The sequence below is a fragment of the Globicephala melas genome, chromosome 1, assembly GCF_963455315.2.
Source record: "Globicephala melas chromosome 1, mGloMel1.2, whole genome shotgun sequence".
NCBI lineage: Eukaryota > Metazoa > Chordata > Mammalia > Artiodactyla > Delphinidae > Globicephala > Globicephala melas.
The window spans coordinates 170,545,890-170,561,417 of record NC_083314.1 but is presented as its reverse complement, the minus strand read 5'-3'; the positions used below and the strand labels follow the sequence as shown (position 1 = coordinate 170,561,417).

Genomic DNA, 15,528 nt, shown 5'->3' with positions numbered 1-15,528 from the left:
TATAAAGCGCCTAAAACAGGGTCTGGTACACAGCACACACTCCCCAAATGGCCTTTATCATCCCATGTAACCTCCAGCCGTTGGTCTAACTCTTCCCCAGTGAGCACAGGAGTGGAAGTGTATTCAGAGGGGCTGAGCAGTGGTCTGCACCAGCTGAAAGGCAGAGCAGCGGTGAGACTTGCCCCAGTGGGCACACACTTGCCAGCCAGTCCCCAGGAGCTGCAGATCTCTTATCTGCTTCCTGGACAGCTTGGCCCACCAGGTGCTCACCAGGCTGGAGGCTGGTAGGTCAGGCTTCAGGAGGGAGCCCCACGACACCGTCCTCCCCCTACAGCCTGCAGCCTCCCCAGGATGAGATCTCTAATCCTGGGAACAGAATTGGAGTGAATGAAGTCAGGGGAGAGGAAAGCAGGGGATAGTAACCACCGTCATCCAAGCTGGCCACTGGCTGTGTGTCTGGCAGTATGCCGGGCACTTTACCTGGGTCCTTGAATATGGTTCTCAAAACCACCCTAGGACATAGACACCCTTGTCCCTGTTTTACAGACATGGAAGTTGAGACTCAGGGAGGTTAAGAAACTTGCCCAAGGCCAGCATTGAAACATCTGTCTGGTCCCTGAGCCTGAGCTCATGATCACTGCACTCTAAGGCCTCCCGGGGTGCCCAGTCATTGGGGTGGGGGAGGGGAGAGAACGTTTAAGTAAAAGTGCTTCCGAGTTTGCCTCTGAGCCTCTGTCCGTGAACTAGTGTGTATGCATCACCCCACGAGGCACTTTCTGGGGGCGCGTGTGCCTGAGGGTCACGTGTGTAAGAGAGAGTGTGGCCGCGTGTGTCCACGCGGGGCCTCCCCGGGTGGGTCCGTGGGTCCCGGTGTCGCGTGGCGTCCGAACCGTGGCTGGGTGCGCGGTGGCTGAGTCCACGTGCAGACGTGGGGCGCGCGCCGCCCCCGAAGGTACGGGCGGGCGAGGGCGAGCGTGCGCACGGGCGGCGGTCTGTGGTGTCCGCGGGTCGGTGTCCACGGGTCGGTGTCCGCGGTGCGGGCTCCGTGTCCCCCCCACCCGCCACGGTGCTGATTGGCTCGGCGCCGTGACGGGCCGGCCCCCGCCCGGGGCGGCGGCGGCGGCGGCGGCGGGCGCGGGTGCCCGCGTGTGCGCTGCGAGTCGGCTTGTGCGCCGGTGTGTGCGCCGGTGTGTGCGCCCGGCAGCCGGGTGTGCGGGTGAGCAGGGAGCGCGCCGACGCGCGGGCCGCTGCGGCCGAGCCCAGGGTGCGCGGCGTCCCCGCCAGCCCGGCCCGGCCATGGCCCCCGCTCGGGGCCGCCTGCCCCCGGCGCTCTGGGTCGTCACGGCCGCGGCGGCGGCTGCCACCTGCGTGTCCGCGGCGCGCGGCGAAGGTGAGCGGCGGCGGCGGCGGCGGGGCGGGGCGGGGCGGGGCGGGGGCGCCGAGGGGCCTGGGGGCGCGGCGCGCGCAACCAGAGCGAGGCTCAACTTCCTTTCCCTCGACCCGAATGCCAAAGGAGCTGGGATCTCTGGGTCTGGGGGGCAGGCGTGGCACCGCGGGTGAGACCTGGGGTCAAGGGATAGAGCGATGGCGATGGGGACAGGACTGAGGGAGAGGGACCGGAGGGCTTGAGGATGAGGGACAGAGACACCGGGGCAGGGACAGGAGGACAAGGACTGAGGGATTCGGAGCGGGGGACAGGGAACTGAGGCTCGGACACTGGGGATGAGGAGACAGGACGGGGGGACAGAAGACAGGAGAAGAGGTATAGGGCAGAGAGGAGACAGGGCAGGGGACAGGGGTGGGGGCAGAGGACAGAGAGCAGAGGGACACAAGGACGCAGGATGAGGTTCAGGGCAAGGAGGATCAGAGAACAGGACTGGGTTGGGGGAAGATGGGAATGAGCGGCAGCAAGTGAGGGTCTTGGAAGTGGGCCGGGCTGGAGGGTTGGAGGACTGGGGGAGAACGAGGGACAGCAGCCAGGGGGTGAGAGCCGGAGGGGAGGCAGCTTTGGTGGGCACTGGGGAGAAGGAACCAGTGAGGAGGGGGCTGAGAGGGCTGCAGATGGAAAGGCCCTGGAGAGCTGGGTCTTGTCCGGAGTCAAGGCTGGGGCAGTCTGGTCACTCAGGGGACACAGGATGGGCGTGAGGGCTGAGCAGTCGGAACCAAAAGGGTCTGGGTCTCCACACACTTATGTGCAAGCGTTCACGCGCGCACACACACATACATCTTAGCCCCGCTGGACACTCCAGGTCCGGCTCAGGATGCCACCCTGGGTTCTGCTCCTCACGCCAGCCCCTGCCCTGGACCTCCTCTGCTTTTGCAGCTCTGCCAGAGGGAGGCTAGACCTGGTGCTCTGTGCAGGATCCTGGGACTGACATCCTGGGTCCAGAGCTGTGTTCTCACTCTGGCAGGATGAACTTCCAGATTCCAGGAAGCTCCAGAGCCAGTGTTCCTCATCCACGCTCAGATATACCACAGATCCACCCCCTCACACACGAACGGCTCACAGAGATGCAGTCGTACCCACAACCGGACATGCACAAACAAACACATGTTAGGATTCACGCGCCTAGACCCAGGCCTGTAGAGACTCATGTGCATGGACAGCCCCCTCCCCACGCCATAGTCAGATGCACGGAAATGCGGCCAGTACACATGTGCACACATACATGTAAAGATTCACGCGCATGAAAATGTGCACATCCATGCGCAGACACCACACATATAAAAAGACCCTCAAACTTGCATTCATGTCCACAGAAATGCATGTGCACAGAATAAACACACAGAGACATGGATAAACTCATAATCTCCAATGAAACAGGGGCCATGCAGGGAGCAGGGACCATAGCAAGGGAGCTGAGGGGAAGAGTGCACAAGGGGCCTGGGAGCTCTTGGGGCTGTGGCCTGAGGACACGGTTTTCCCAGGGTCGGGTGGGGAGAAGGGGACAGATTCTTCACCCAGCAGGATTCTGAAGGGCCCACACCAAGGCTCTGGGCGTTGGGTGGTGCATCCCCCGCTCCTTGCTTCAACTCTCTTCTCCAGCGAGGAGCCAGCACCCTCCAGAATCCCAGGCTGGCAAACCCCAGAGCCCCTGGGGAGGGGACTTTGACCAGGCTCCCAAGCAGAGGACAGACCATTAGCCTGCGAGAGAGGATGTGTCCAGGGAGGGGCGACAGTTGGGGAAGAGGCAAGGTCTCAAAGAGAGGAAGGGGGGATGTCTGTCAAGGGTGAGAAGGAGGGAGACGTTGTCCAAGGGCCAGGCCATACCTATCTGATCAACACAGCAGGGTACCCATGGCTGGACATGGGTTACCCACGCAGGTCTGACAGTCCTGGGTGGAGACCTGGGGCATGGGTTCCACATAGAACAGCCAGGAGTCCCTGGGCTGGTGCAGAGCCAGGATCGGCCAGGGAGACTGTTGGAACTCAGGGAGGGGGCTCTTTTCCCAGCTGGGGTCCTGCAAAGGTGACAGTGCCCCAGGCTGCCCAAGTGCCCATATGCCAGGTCCCTCACACTGCTGGGGACGGTCCGACACCTGCAGAGATGCCCCTGAGCCCCACCAGGCTCGAACCCTTATCACTCTGTGGTGTGGATTATACAGCACTTTGGGGTGATCTCCAAGGCATTCACATCTTGGCTGACATCCCCTGGCCACCCTGAACTCTCCAGCCTCACCATCATGCGCTGCGTCCTCAGGGAATGTAAATCAATTTAGGTATTAGTCTCAGTGAAATGGAATGGGGGAAGGTGACAGTGCTGGAGAAAAAAAGAAATCGCATAATGCCTTCCACAGTCAAATAGGAGAGGCTTAGGAATTATCTGTGCTTCTCAGAGCAGGAGAGGGACCCGTTTGATCCCCCAGAATAGCCTGGCAAGTAGGCCCAGGAAGGATGCCTACAGACATCTTGCTGATGAGGAAACCGAGGCACAGAGGGGTTAAGTGGTTGCTTCACTGAAGGCCCTAAGAGACCATGGGTCCAATCCTTCCACTTACAAGTGGGGAGACAGGCCCAGAGAGGGTCATTGACTTCACAGATGTCACACAGACCTGCAGTCCAGCAGTGCAAGAGGCAGGAGAGAGCCCAGCCCAGGTGAGCAGAAAGGTTGGAATCTCCAAGGGGGTTCAGGCCCAAGCTGGATGGGCGTAACGCTGGAATTCTCTCCAGCCCTGATGAGCCCTCCTGTGGGCCTGGAGCTTCCCATGAGAGACACTCTGTGTTCCCCCCACAGAAGGGGACATGAGGTAGGGAAGAAGGGGACAGAGGGGGAGGAGGGGAGGGGATGGACAGAGAAGGGTCTGGAGGGAATTGGAGCAAGCAGCCCTGGAATCCTATAACTCCTCCTGAATCCAATAGAATCGACTTCTGACTTATTTTTGGATTATCTGAGCCCCCTGGCTGACTGATCAGGAAGCAGCTGCAGGTGTGGTTGGGGATTTCCAGAGGGGAGGGAAGGGTCTAGAAAGTGGAGTCTGCAGGCAGTTGCCTCTAGAGTCAGGGTGTTCATGGGGAGAAGTCCCAGTGGGGGACATTCATTGCCCCTGGGTAGGGGCAGGTCTGAGCTGTATCCGGGTGATGCTGGCGAAGGGCTGAGACCCCATCTGGGATGTGGGTGGGGCGGGGGAGCCCACACGTCCCCTTTCCCCACCCTCTCCCCAAACTGGGCCCTGCTGGTCTGGGGGAAACTGCAGTGCGGCCCCCTCCCCCTCCCCCCAGCCAGCAGGAGGAGAGAGCTGCCTGACCCAGTTTTCTCTCCATTGCCTGAGAGGGAGGGAGGGAGGGAGGGAGGGAGGTGGGAAGGCTTCTCTGCCTGTGCCCCTGGCATGAGGCCGGCTGGGCTCGGGGAAGGGAGATCCCTCTGCGGACACTGGCTCCATCCCCTGATCCCACCTGGCCCCTGGGGACCCAGGGGAGGACCTCAGAAGCCCCTTCCTGGTTCGGCAAGTCATCTCTCCAGCCAGCCTCTGGGGCCCCTGACAATAGGTGGGGAGGGTGAGAGGAGAAAGAGGAAGAAAATCAGCGAATAAGAACATCCTCACTCCTACATTTCCTGAGGACACTTGTCTCCATCTTTGAGGGGCAGGCGCAGAGCTATGCAAATCTCAGGCAGAAGGACACCCAGCCTTTCTTCGGGAAAGTTCCAGGAGGGCCCCGTTTGAACCCTCTGTGACCTGCCGGAGTCTGCAGATTGGGTTGTTTGGAAGCCCCTGGTTGCTGGCTGGGAGAGGGGGTACATAGAAGAGAAAGTGAAATGAAAGCTGTGGACCTTGGAGCCCAAAGCCCTTTCATCGGCTAGATCAAAGGAAGCAGGGGCCCAGAGAGGGGAAGGGACTTACCCAAGGACACACAGCAGTTAGAGACAGTGCTGAGATTCAAGCCCTGCTCTTCACAGTTTAGTGCATCTTTATCACCTTAAAGTGAGTGGATGGCTCCTAGGTCCCAAGAGAGAGGCAGGAGGGCCAGGACTTAGGGAATAGGAACGAGCTTTAGTAAGGCATTGACTCCAGGCTTTACAGTTTACCCTCGCCCACCCTTACATATTATTATCCCCATTTTACAGATGAGGAAATTGAGGTTCGGTGAAGTGCAGGTCACCTGCTACCAAGTAGCTGTATTGAGATATGAGCCCAGTGATATCTGATTCCGAAGGCAGGCTCTTTTCTCCACCCTGTTGTTGGTACTTTGCAGGGTCCCCTTTGAGGGTCTGGCTTAGAGTAAACTTGCCTTTGAGGCCAGCGCTCCTTCCCACGACAGTGACAGCCCAGAGGTTCTGCTCCTTGGGCTCAAGCTACCAGGGCTGGTGGCCTTGTCTGTGGTGCCCTGGATGCCAGCCCTGCAGCTACACCTGTGGGGCTCCAGGCACGTTCCTGATCTTCACCGAGGCTCAGTGTTTTCATCTGGAAAATGGAGATAAGAATGAACACCTTTCAGCCGTGTTGTGGGGGCCGCAGATGAGGCATCTCAGGCTCCCCTAGCAGAGCCCAGCACATAGCAGGTGCTCCGTACGAGGCAGCTCTTCTTCCTCCAAGACCCTCCACGTCCCGTGTGCACAGAGGACCTGTTGGTGCGAGGCACCCACTGGGGGACACTGGTGATGGGAAAGCTGGGGCCAGTCCTCTGGGGGGAGGTTTGACCTAACAGCGCGAACGTCGGTGGGTGCTTTTGAACGCCATCATGTCCCATGAGTGGCCCAGGGTCAGGTCATCTTCACAAGCCCCTGTAAGGCAGGCATCACTGTCACCCCATTTTAGGGGAGGAAATGGGGGCTTGGGGAAGGGAGGAAACTTGCTCAGGGACACACAGCGTCTAACTGACAGAGCTGGGATTCTGACCCAAGACCCCTGGACTGCTGAGCCCAGCTCCTAGCCACCCCACTGCACCACCAACCAGGGTAGCCTGGCACTCGGGGCCCCTTGTGTTCTGGGAGGTGAGACGATTATGTTTTGGCTGTGATGGTGGAAGAAGGTTTCAAGGAAGAGAAAGAACTTGAACTGAGCCTTGAAGGATGGGGAAGTGAGAAAGGACCCAGAGACTGGAGCTGGCGTGTTTGGGCTGAGAGCAGACCAGTGTGGCCAGGCTGGGCTGGTCCTATGGGACTGGGGAACGGGGGCCCAGGGGTCTGATGTGCTCTTGTTTCCTGTTCTACAGTGAATTTGCTGGACACGTCGACCATCCATGGGGACTGGGGCTGGCTCACATATCCCGCTCACGGGGTAAGTGATGGGCAGTGGGGCCAGTGTTGTCCCTCTGTGAGCAGGGAGAGGCTGTGACTCACAGTCTTATCATCAGACAGATCAAAAGGAAGCAGAGGCCCAGAGAGGTGAAGGGACTTACCCAAGGACACACAGCAGTCAGAGACAGAGCTGCTGATTTCTTAAATTTAGTGCATGCAGATCTTTGGGATTCCAGAACCGACCCTAGTGCCGCCTCCCGATTCTCCAAGTCTGAGGCGTGGATGTGGGATGCTTATGTCTGTGTCCCAGGCCCATCTGGCCTCCATGGTCTTGGCACTGTGCCTGGCACACAGTGCGCCCTCATTAAATGTATAATCGTTATCATTGTTATTAGTGTGTAGTATGGTTACATCTCAGTAAATTTCCTCCTGCAAACGTGCTCAGAAACGCACACACACAAGCACGCACATCCCCACCATAGACACAAACGCATCATACAACCAGGACTTCTTTCACGAACACTTGGGCAGCCCCCATGCCTCTGGAGACAGAGGGATAATAATATATTGATGACGATGATGATGATGATACTGAGCTGGTATTTGAATATTTCTTTACTTTGGGGTAAGATTGTCATCTGGGCTCTCTGTGGCCTGTGACTGGGGTCAGGATGAGCCCAACTCCTCTCTCTCTGGGGGTCTCGTCCCCAGGTATCAGTAAGCTGAGTCTGCTGTCATCAGCCCCGATGCACCAGGCTTCAGGGAGCTGGAGGGGCAGGCCAGGGACCCCCGAGAGCCCAGAGGACCCCCTTCTCTGCCTGAGGACAAAGGCTGGGTCCTGGGATGTCCCTTTACCCCCCAGGGCTTCAGTCTCTCCCTGTGAAGCACTCTTTTGTGTGTCCCACGTGGCTGTCTCCCAGGGTGAGCGTGGGTGTGGAAGGGCTTTGGCACGGTGAACCGGCTCTGCCAGTGGCAGGGGCTCACCCGTGAGCAGGTGACTGCCTGGATGTCGGTTGGGTCAGCATCTCCCCTGAGGCCCAGCAGCTAGGAAGGAATGGGCCTGGCTCCCCGGCTTGGCTCTGTGTATCTCTGTCCCTCTGTCCCACTCAGAGCTTAGGACTTGGTTTTTAGGGTAACAAGAAGTTGGAAGGGTTTTAAGCGGGGGGTGAGGAATATGGCCAGACTTGGGTTTTGGTCGATCACGTTGGTGATCTAAGGTTCTTTTGTTTACTGGGTGCTGTAAAGAGGGGCTCAGGGAATTCCCTGGTGGTCCAGTGGTTAGGACTCTGCACTTTCACTGCTGAGGGCACAGGTTCAATACCTGGTCGGGGAACTAAGATCCCGCAAGCTGTGTGGCACAACCAAAAAAAACAAGAGTGGCTCAGAGTTACCTCATTTCGTTTAGGAGTTAGAACAAATAACTTATATTCACATAGCTCTTAACAATTCATGGACGTTATCTCATTTCATCCCTACTACCAATCCTGCAAGTGGGTACAGCCATCCCATTGCACAGATGAGGAAGCTGAGGCTCAGAGCAATGAGAAAAAGCCACCATCAGACAGGTTCCAAGTGATGGACGCAAACTCAGATCTCTCTGGGCCTGGAGCCTGTGTTGAGTCCCTTGTGCCACCTTGTGAAGGGGTGGGAACCAATGCTGCATTATCTACTGAGCCAGGGACCACCTCCCATCATTATGGGGCCTGGAGATTGGGCTTGCCCAGAGAGGAAAGAAGGTTTCCAAACTCTAGATCCTGAACCTGTGCCAGGCTGGCAGGTGAAACACACAGATGCCCACATCCAGTGGGTCTGGGGAGGGGCCTGGGAATCCTTTGTTTAATAAGTGTCAGCTGGGTGGAGAGTGATGGTCCTTGAGGTTCCATCCACGCTTCTGATTCTGGAGTTTGTTAAGCACCCTGGGTAGCAGGGTTATCCAGGACTGTCTCCAGCATCACAGAGTTAGCAGATTGTCCGCCAGGCCACAGGCCTAAAGCCAGCGGTGCTGGGTCTGAACGAGCTGGTGCTGTGCCGCCTCTCATCAGTGTGACTCAGGCCAGTCGCTTTACCTCGCCTCCACCTCCTCGTTTATAACACAGGGATGATCACAGAACCTGTTCCACGCAGTTTTCATCCGTGAGATGATGCGGGAAAAGGACAATCGTACTGGCAAGAAACCAGATGCTCTGAGAGGTTAAGCATCTCTGCTAAGGTCAGGAGAGTCTGGCCCCAGAGCTCATGCTTTTAACCAGGCTGCGCCCCTCTCTTTGGACCCCTCCTTCCACATACTGGGTGGTGCTCCACCTTACCTGGTGAATTAACAGCCATTCGTGAACTTTCCTTTTTTTTTTTTTTTGCGGTACACGGGCCTCTCACTGTTGTGGCCTCTCCCGTTGCGGAGCACAGGCTCCTGACGCGCAGGCTCAGCGGCCATGGCTCGCGGGCCCAGCCGCCCCGCGGCATGTGGGATCCTCCCGGACCAGGGCACGAACCCGTGTCCGATGGGCCCAGCCGCTTCGCGGCATGTGGGATCTTCCCAGACCGGGGCACGAACCCGTGTCCCCTGCATCGGCAGGCGAACTTTCAACCACTGCGCCACCAGGGAAGCCCATGAACTTTCCTTTTTATTGTCTCGCTTGATGAAGTAGATGAAAGGGGCAGGCATTAGCTACGCCCTTTGACCCATGAGAAGCCCAAAGCTCAGAGAGGGAATGTGATATACCCAGGGACGTACAGCTGGTTTGCTGCATTCTGTTCCGGGAGGGGGACAGAGTTCCAGAGCGGTGGTGGGGGCTGGAGGAGGAGTGTGCCAGGGGGCAGAGAGGTGGCTGGGGTGGGAGTGCCCCAGGTGGAGAACAGGGCTGATTCCGCCCTTTCCCACCCTCCAGGAATTTATGCCCCTCTGGGTGTCTGCAGCAGCCCCTGGGCTGAGCCAGGCCATTGGCGCTGGTGGAGCGGCTGGAGCAGACTCAGATTGAGCTGATTAATTTATCCAGGTCCCTGGCAGGAAACAGACAGTGAGCAGCTGGCTGGCTCTTTGGTGCTCCATTAATTGTGACAATGACTTTAACCCCAGATGTGACTCAGTGCTGCCCAGAGCCCCAGCTGCAGAGCAGGGTGCAGCGTGGGGGCCCTTCGTGGAGTGGGGCGTGCAGGAGCCACGCAGCCTTTCAGGTGAGGCGGGCACGCCCTGGACTGCTTCCCCAGTGGTCCCTAGAGGCAGGCACAGGTGGGCTGGGAAGAGGCTGCCCATTCAGCATCATACCAGTCCTGTTCCTCGGGTGCCTTCTGTGCCAGGCCCAAGCTAAGCACTTTGTAGGCATCTCCTTTCATCCTCTCAAGCCTCACTGAAGTGGGGCCTTTCTGAGCCCCTCTTACAGATAAGGGCACTGAGGACTGGCATATATAACTGGCCAAGACGAAGTCAGACCGAGGGGCTTTCGTCAGAAAGGAAAGACTTGAGATGCCCACAGTCCCCACTCCAGAGCTTGTGGGACAGCTCAGGACCCCGCAGATTCTCGGAGCCCCGTGAGGCGTGGTCTTCACCTCCTTCCTCCCCTCCCCGACCCCCTGCTTAAGCAGTAGGATCTCTAGTTCAAGGACAATACACATAGAGGCCCAAGAGAGATCAAGGGGCTACACCTCTGGTGGAGCCAGGATGGGGACCCAGAGCCTGGCCCCTCCCTCTGCCCTTGGCCACCAGCCCCTCCCCCTCCTCCTCCAGAGTCCACTGAGCTCAGCCCAACAGTGACTGCCCCTGGCTGATCAGCATTCTGCAGCTGAGGAAGCTGGGGCCCAGAGAGGAGCAGCAATTTGCCCAACATCACACAGCCATTTAGAGACTGACCCAGGCCCAGAACCCAGGCCTCTGGACTTTCGGATCATTTCACAACACTGTGTCTTCAGTACGACGCTTCTGTGTCCACACTGGGCTTGCAGAACATTACTTACACCTCCCAGCTTCTGCTGGGACTCGTCCCTCCCATCCCCGAAGGAGGGTCCTGCTTCAGCCTACAGGAAGGTTCGCCATACCCTATGTGCCCACCCCCTTCGATGTGTCACCCTCCACACCTTTTCTGTGAGGACGTGAGGTGCTTGGGGGCAGGGAGTATTTCTGGTGTATTTCTTTCTTTTTTAAAAAGAAAATTGTGATAAAATACACTTAACATAAAATTTACCATCTTAACCATTTTTAAGCCTACCGTTCAGTGGTATTAAGTACATTCACGTTGTTATATGGCCATCACCACCCTCCATCTCTAGAAGTCTTTCATCTTCCCAGACTGAAGCTCTGTATTCATTAAACTGTAACTCCCCTGCCCCCTTTCCCCTGGCCCCTGGCAAGTACCACTGTACTTTGTCTCTAGGAATCTGACTTAAGTACCTCGGATAAGTGGAAGCATACAGGATTTGTCCTTTTGCGTCTGGTTTATTTCACTTTGCATAATGTCCTCAGCGTTCCTCCGTGTCGTTGCAAGTGTCAGAATTTCATTCATTTTTAAGACTGAATAATATCCCATTGTATGGATAGACACATTTTGTTTATCAGTTCATCCACTGATAGACATCCGTGTTTCCACCTTCGGGCTGCTATGAACGTGGATGTGCAAATGTCTGTGTCCCTATAAATAAATAAATATTTTTAAATTTTTATTTATTTTTTGGGTCTTAATTGCAGCACGAGGGCTCTTCGTTGCAGTGCGCAGGCTTCTCTAGTTGTGGCATGCAGGTTTTCTCTCTCTAGTTGTGGCGCATGGGTTCCAGAATGCGTGGGCTCTGTAGTTGCGGTGCACAGGCTGTTGTTGAGGCATGCAAGCTCAGTAGTTGTGGCCCACGGGCTTAGTTGCCCCGCGGCATGTGGGATCTTAGTTCCCTGATCAGGGATCGAACCCACGTCCACTGCATTGGAAGGCAGATTCTTTTACCACTGGGCCACCAAGGAAGTGCCCCCTGCTTTTGTTTCTTTTGGGGTGTACACGCAGAAGAGGAATTTACGGTAATTCTATGTTTAATTTTTTGAGGAACTGCCATAGTGTTTTCCACAGTGACTGCACCAGTTTACATTCCCACCAGCGATGCACAGGGTTCCTCACCAACACTTGTTATTTTCTGTTGTTTTGATAATAGCTAATGGGTGTGAAGTGGTATCTCATCGTGGTTTTGATTTGAATTTCCCTGACGCTTAGTGATGTCAAGCATCTTTCCATGTGCTGTTTAGCCATCTGTGTATCTTCTGTAGATAAATGTCTATTCAAGTCCTTTGCCCATTTTTTAACAGGTCTGTTTGGTTCTTTGTTGTTCAATTGTAGGAGTTCCTTACATATTCTGGATGTTAATCCCATCTAAGATATGTGATTTGCAGACATTTTCTTCCATCCTGTGGGTTGCTTTTGCACTCTGTTGATAGTGTCAGTGATGGTCACTGGTTTATTTCTGAATCAGTGATTCCTGGCCAGCACCTGGCACAGGAGCAATCGTACTCAACTCACATCCTGGTATCCCCCTTGCGTGGGATCCAGGCCAGCCCGTGAGCCCCCAGCCTTAGGTCTTCCATCCTGTGGGTTGCTTTTGCACTCTGTTGATAGTGTCAGTGATGGTCACTGGTTTATTTCTGAATCAGTGATTCCTGGCCAGCACCTGGCACAGGAGCAATCGTACTCAACTCACATCCTGGTATCCCCCTTGCGTGGGATCCAGGCCAGCCCGTGAGCCCCCAGCCTTAGGTTGGGGGCAGAGGGAACATCACACACAGCAAGGCAGAGGGAGTCCATCCATCAGACAGTCACTCAACAAGCACCAATGCAGGGGTTGTATCTGAAGGATTTGAGGCGGAGGGTGCAACACAGTCAGGTTCATGCATTAGAAAGGTCACCCCACTCTGGGAGTGATGGAGTAGCCGTGTAGAAATGAGGTCAGAGCTTTGTAGCTCTGGCATCAGTTCCAGTCCCAGCTCCATCACTCACTAGCTATGTGACCCCAGACGCATGGCTCTATGTCTAAGCCCCTCTGTTCCTCACCTGTGAAAAGGCAGCAAATAACACTTCCCCAGAAGGATGTGACACTCTATGAGATCACTTCTGTAGGGTGCATGGCATCTGGCTGGCAGTCCACTGGAAGGTCAGCTCCTCGAGGCTGAAGAACATTCCGTCTTCTTCCCCAGGAAGCTACCAGCACAGTGCATGTGGCTTGTGGTGAGAGAGGGCCAGGTGCTGCCTCTCGTTTCAGCTGGCTGTGCTCTCTCTGCCCGCAGTGGGACTCCATCAACGAGGTGGACGAGTCCTTCCGGCCCATCCACACATACCAGGTGTGCAACGTCATGAGCCCCAACCAGAACAACTGGCTGCGCACCAGCTGGGTGCCCCGCGACGGCGCCCGGCGCGTCTACGCCGAGATCAAGTTCACCCTGCGGGACTGCAACAGCATGCCCGGCGTGCTAGGCACCTGCAAGGAGACCTTCAACCTCTACTACCTGGAGTCGGACCGTGACCTGGGCGCCAGCACACAGGAGAGCCAGTTCCTCAAAATCGATACCATCGCGGCCGACGAGAGCTTCACCGGGGCCGACCTGGGTGTGCGGCGCCTCAAGCTCAACACGGAGGTGCGAGGTGTGGGCCCCCTCAGCAAGCGTGGCTTCTACCTGGCCTTCCAGGACATCGGTGCCTGCCTTGCCATCCTGTCTCTCCGCATCTACTACAAGAAGTGCCCCACCATGGTGCGCAACCTGGCCGCCTTCTCGGAGGCGGTGACGGGGGCCGACTCATCCTCGCTGGTGGAGGTGCGGGGCCAGTGCGTGCGGCACTCCGAGGAGCGGGACACACCCAAAATGTACTGCAGCGCCGAGGGCGAGTGGCTGGTGCCCATCGGCAAGTGCGTGTGCAGCGCGGGCTACGAGGAGCGGCGGGATGCCTGTGTGGGTGAGCGTGCCTCTGTGCGGGTGGGCCGGCAGCTGGGCTCGGTCTGGGCAGGGATGCTGGGGGCCGGGGAGCAGGCTTGGCACAGTCAGCAAGCTCCTGGGTGGTGCACACAGCACCTGGGAAGATGCGTGAACCTCCAGCGTTCCTGTGTCACCAGGCCACCCACGTGTGTGTTGTGTGTGTGCTGTGGGGTGGGAGACACACTACAACCAGGTGGACCCTCCGTGGGCATCATGATGTACCCAGAGAGGTACATCTCTGGGCACCAGTGTGATTGGGAATACTACTGGGTACGTGCCTGTGCTAGGGAACAGTGATGTGACCTAACATGTCCAGCATTATTCTAAGCACTTTTCACGTATTAACTCATTTAATCCCCACAACCATCCAGTGAAACAGGAACTACTGTTATCCTGGCTTTAAACATGAGGGCACTGAAGCACAGAGAAGCAAAGCAACTTGCCCAAGGTGACACAGCTAGGAAGTGGCAGAGCTATGATTTGAACCCAGAAGTCTGGCTCCAGAGTCTGGGCTCAGAACCACTAAACTTCTAACCTGTTGGGCGGGAGGAGGTGTGGGTTAGAATCAGGGCTCAGGGCGAATGTGTGGCCTACAAGGCCATTGTGAGCTTATGCGGGCAGGGGCACCCCGGGAGGACTGTCTGGGGTGGGCATGTCACAGCCTGCCTGTGTTCAGGGGGAACTTATCTAGGGATGTGGGGGAAGGGACGGCCAGGAGCACTTGGGTCATGAAATGACTCCTGTTCCCACAGTGTACTGCTGGGGTTCCTGTGTCACAGACCAGGAGCCGGATCCAGAGCCCAGGCTGTGTGCATGTGTGTGTGGCCAGCAGACGCCTATGTGGGGGCAGTGCAGCCAGGCATCCTGACAGCCCAGGAACCCTGGGAGGGCTGGTGTGCACAGACAGCTGGTGCCCCAGCTATTAGTGGTCTCCACCTGGTTGCCCTTCCTTGATCTCCCCAGGGACTAGACACATGACACTCAGAGCTCAGTGAAGCCTGCTTCTGGGACCAACGGTTCTCCTGAGGGAGGAGATGTTCCTGGGCAGGGATCAGAGAGACTAGGGCCTGTCCCCAGACAGCCTCAGTGAAAACTGGGACGGGGCCCTGAAGGACACTAGAAATATCCTCTGAGCCCTTTGCTGGTACTACACAGGCCCTGAGACCACAGTTAGAGGGACCTTCAGGCCTCTCAGCATCACCCCTCTGCCCTAGCCGGCAGGAAGGCCCCTTGGTGCTCGCAGGACTGAGCAGGACACAGGCTGACAGTTTCAGGTGATGTGCAAAGTAGCTTCAGAGTCCAGCCTGGTCCAGCTTAGGAGTTATCTTGCCCCGAGATCTCCAGGACTAGATTCTTCTGTCCAGCCATCAGGCCCTTTCTGGCCCCTCTCTGGGGCTCTCTGATTTCCTTAAGAAAGCTTTTTTCATACTTCCAGCTGCCACGAGTCTTCACTCTCCTGGACCCTAAACCCCAAAGCACCTTCTGTGACATTTGCCTGTTTCTGGATTTGTTCTACCCTCTGTGGCCTAGTTTTCAATGCTCTCCAGGCCTCCAGCCTCTCCTGGTTCCTTCACAGACATCCCTGTACTTCTCAACTTCCCTCTGGGTAGTAACAATAACAACAAACATCCCTGTTACCTATACAGCTTGCAAGGGGATTCCTAGCACATCCATTCATTGGCTCGTTGTAGCAAGGCAGGTATTACAATTCCATTTTACAGATGGGAAAACTGAGGCTCAAGAGGTAGTGTCCTGCTTAGGTTCAGAGCTGGTGAGAGGTGGAGCTGGGCTCTGAGTCAGGTCTGTCTTACTCTGAGCCATGTGTGTAGGCTTTTCACCTATCCCTGGCCTATCCTGACTGCATTCCCCACTAGAGCCAGCTCCCAACATCCCCTTATTCGGATGGGGATATAAAGTCCC

General features: G+C 56.7%; 1 protein-coding gene across 2 annotated transcripts in view; it reads left to right on the top strand.

Annotated features, from left to right (window-relative positions):
* The first annotated feature begins 868 nt into the window (after positions 1-868).
* The window catches only part of EPHA8 (EPH receptor A8), a 36,544-nt gene continuing 21,884 nt past the window's right edge, over positions 869-15,528 (top strand). The window contains exons 1-3 of one of the 2 annotated variants that reach the window (XM_060309845.1): positions 869-952; positions 6,653-6,717; positions 12,925-13,588. In XM_060309845.1, the coding sequence (XP_060165828.1) occupies positions 12,991-13,588 (598 nt within the window). In that variant the 5' untranslated portion in view covers positions 869-952; positions 6,653-6,717; positions 12,925-12,990. Of the gene's footprint in view, positions 953-1,293; positions 1,391-6,652; positions 6,718-12,924; positions 13,589-15,528 lie in introns of those variants that run through there. The other variant, XM_060309843.1, reaches the window with a different exon arrangement.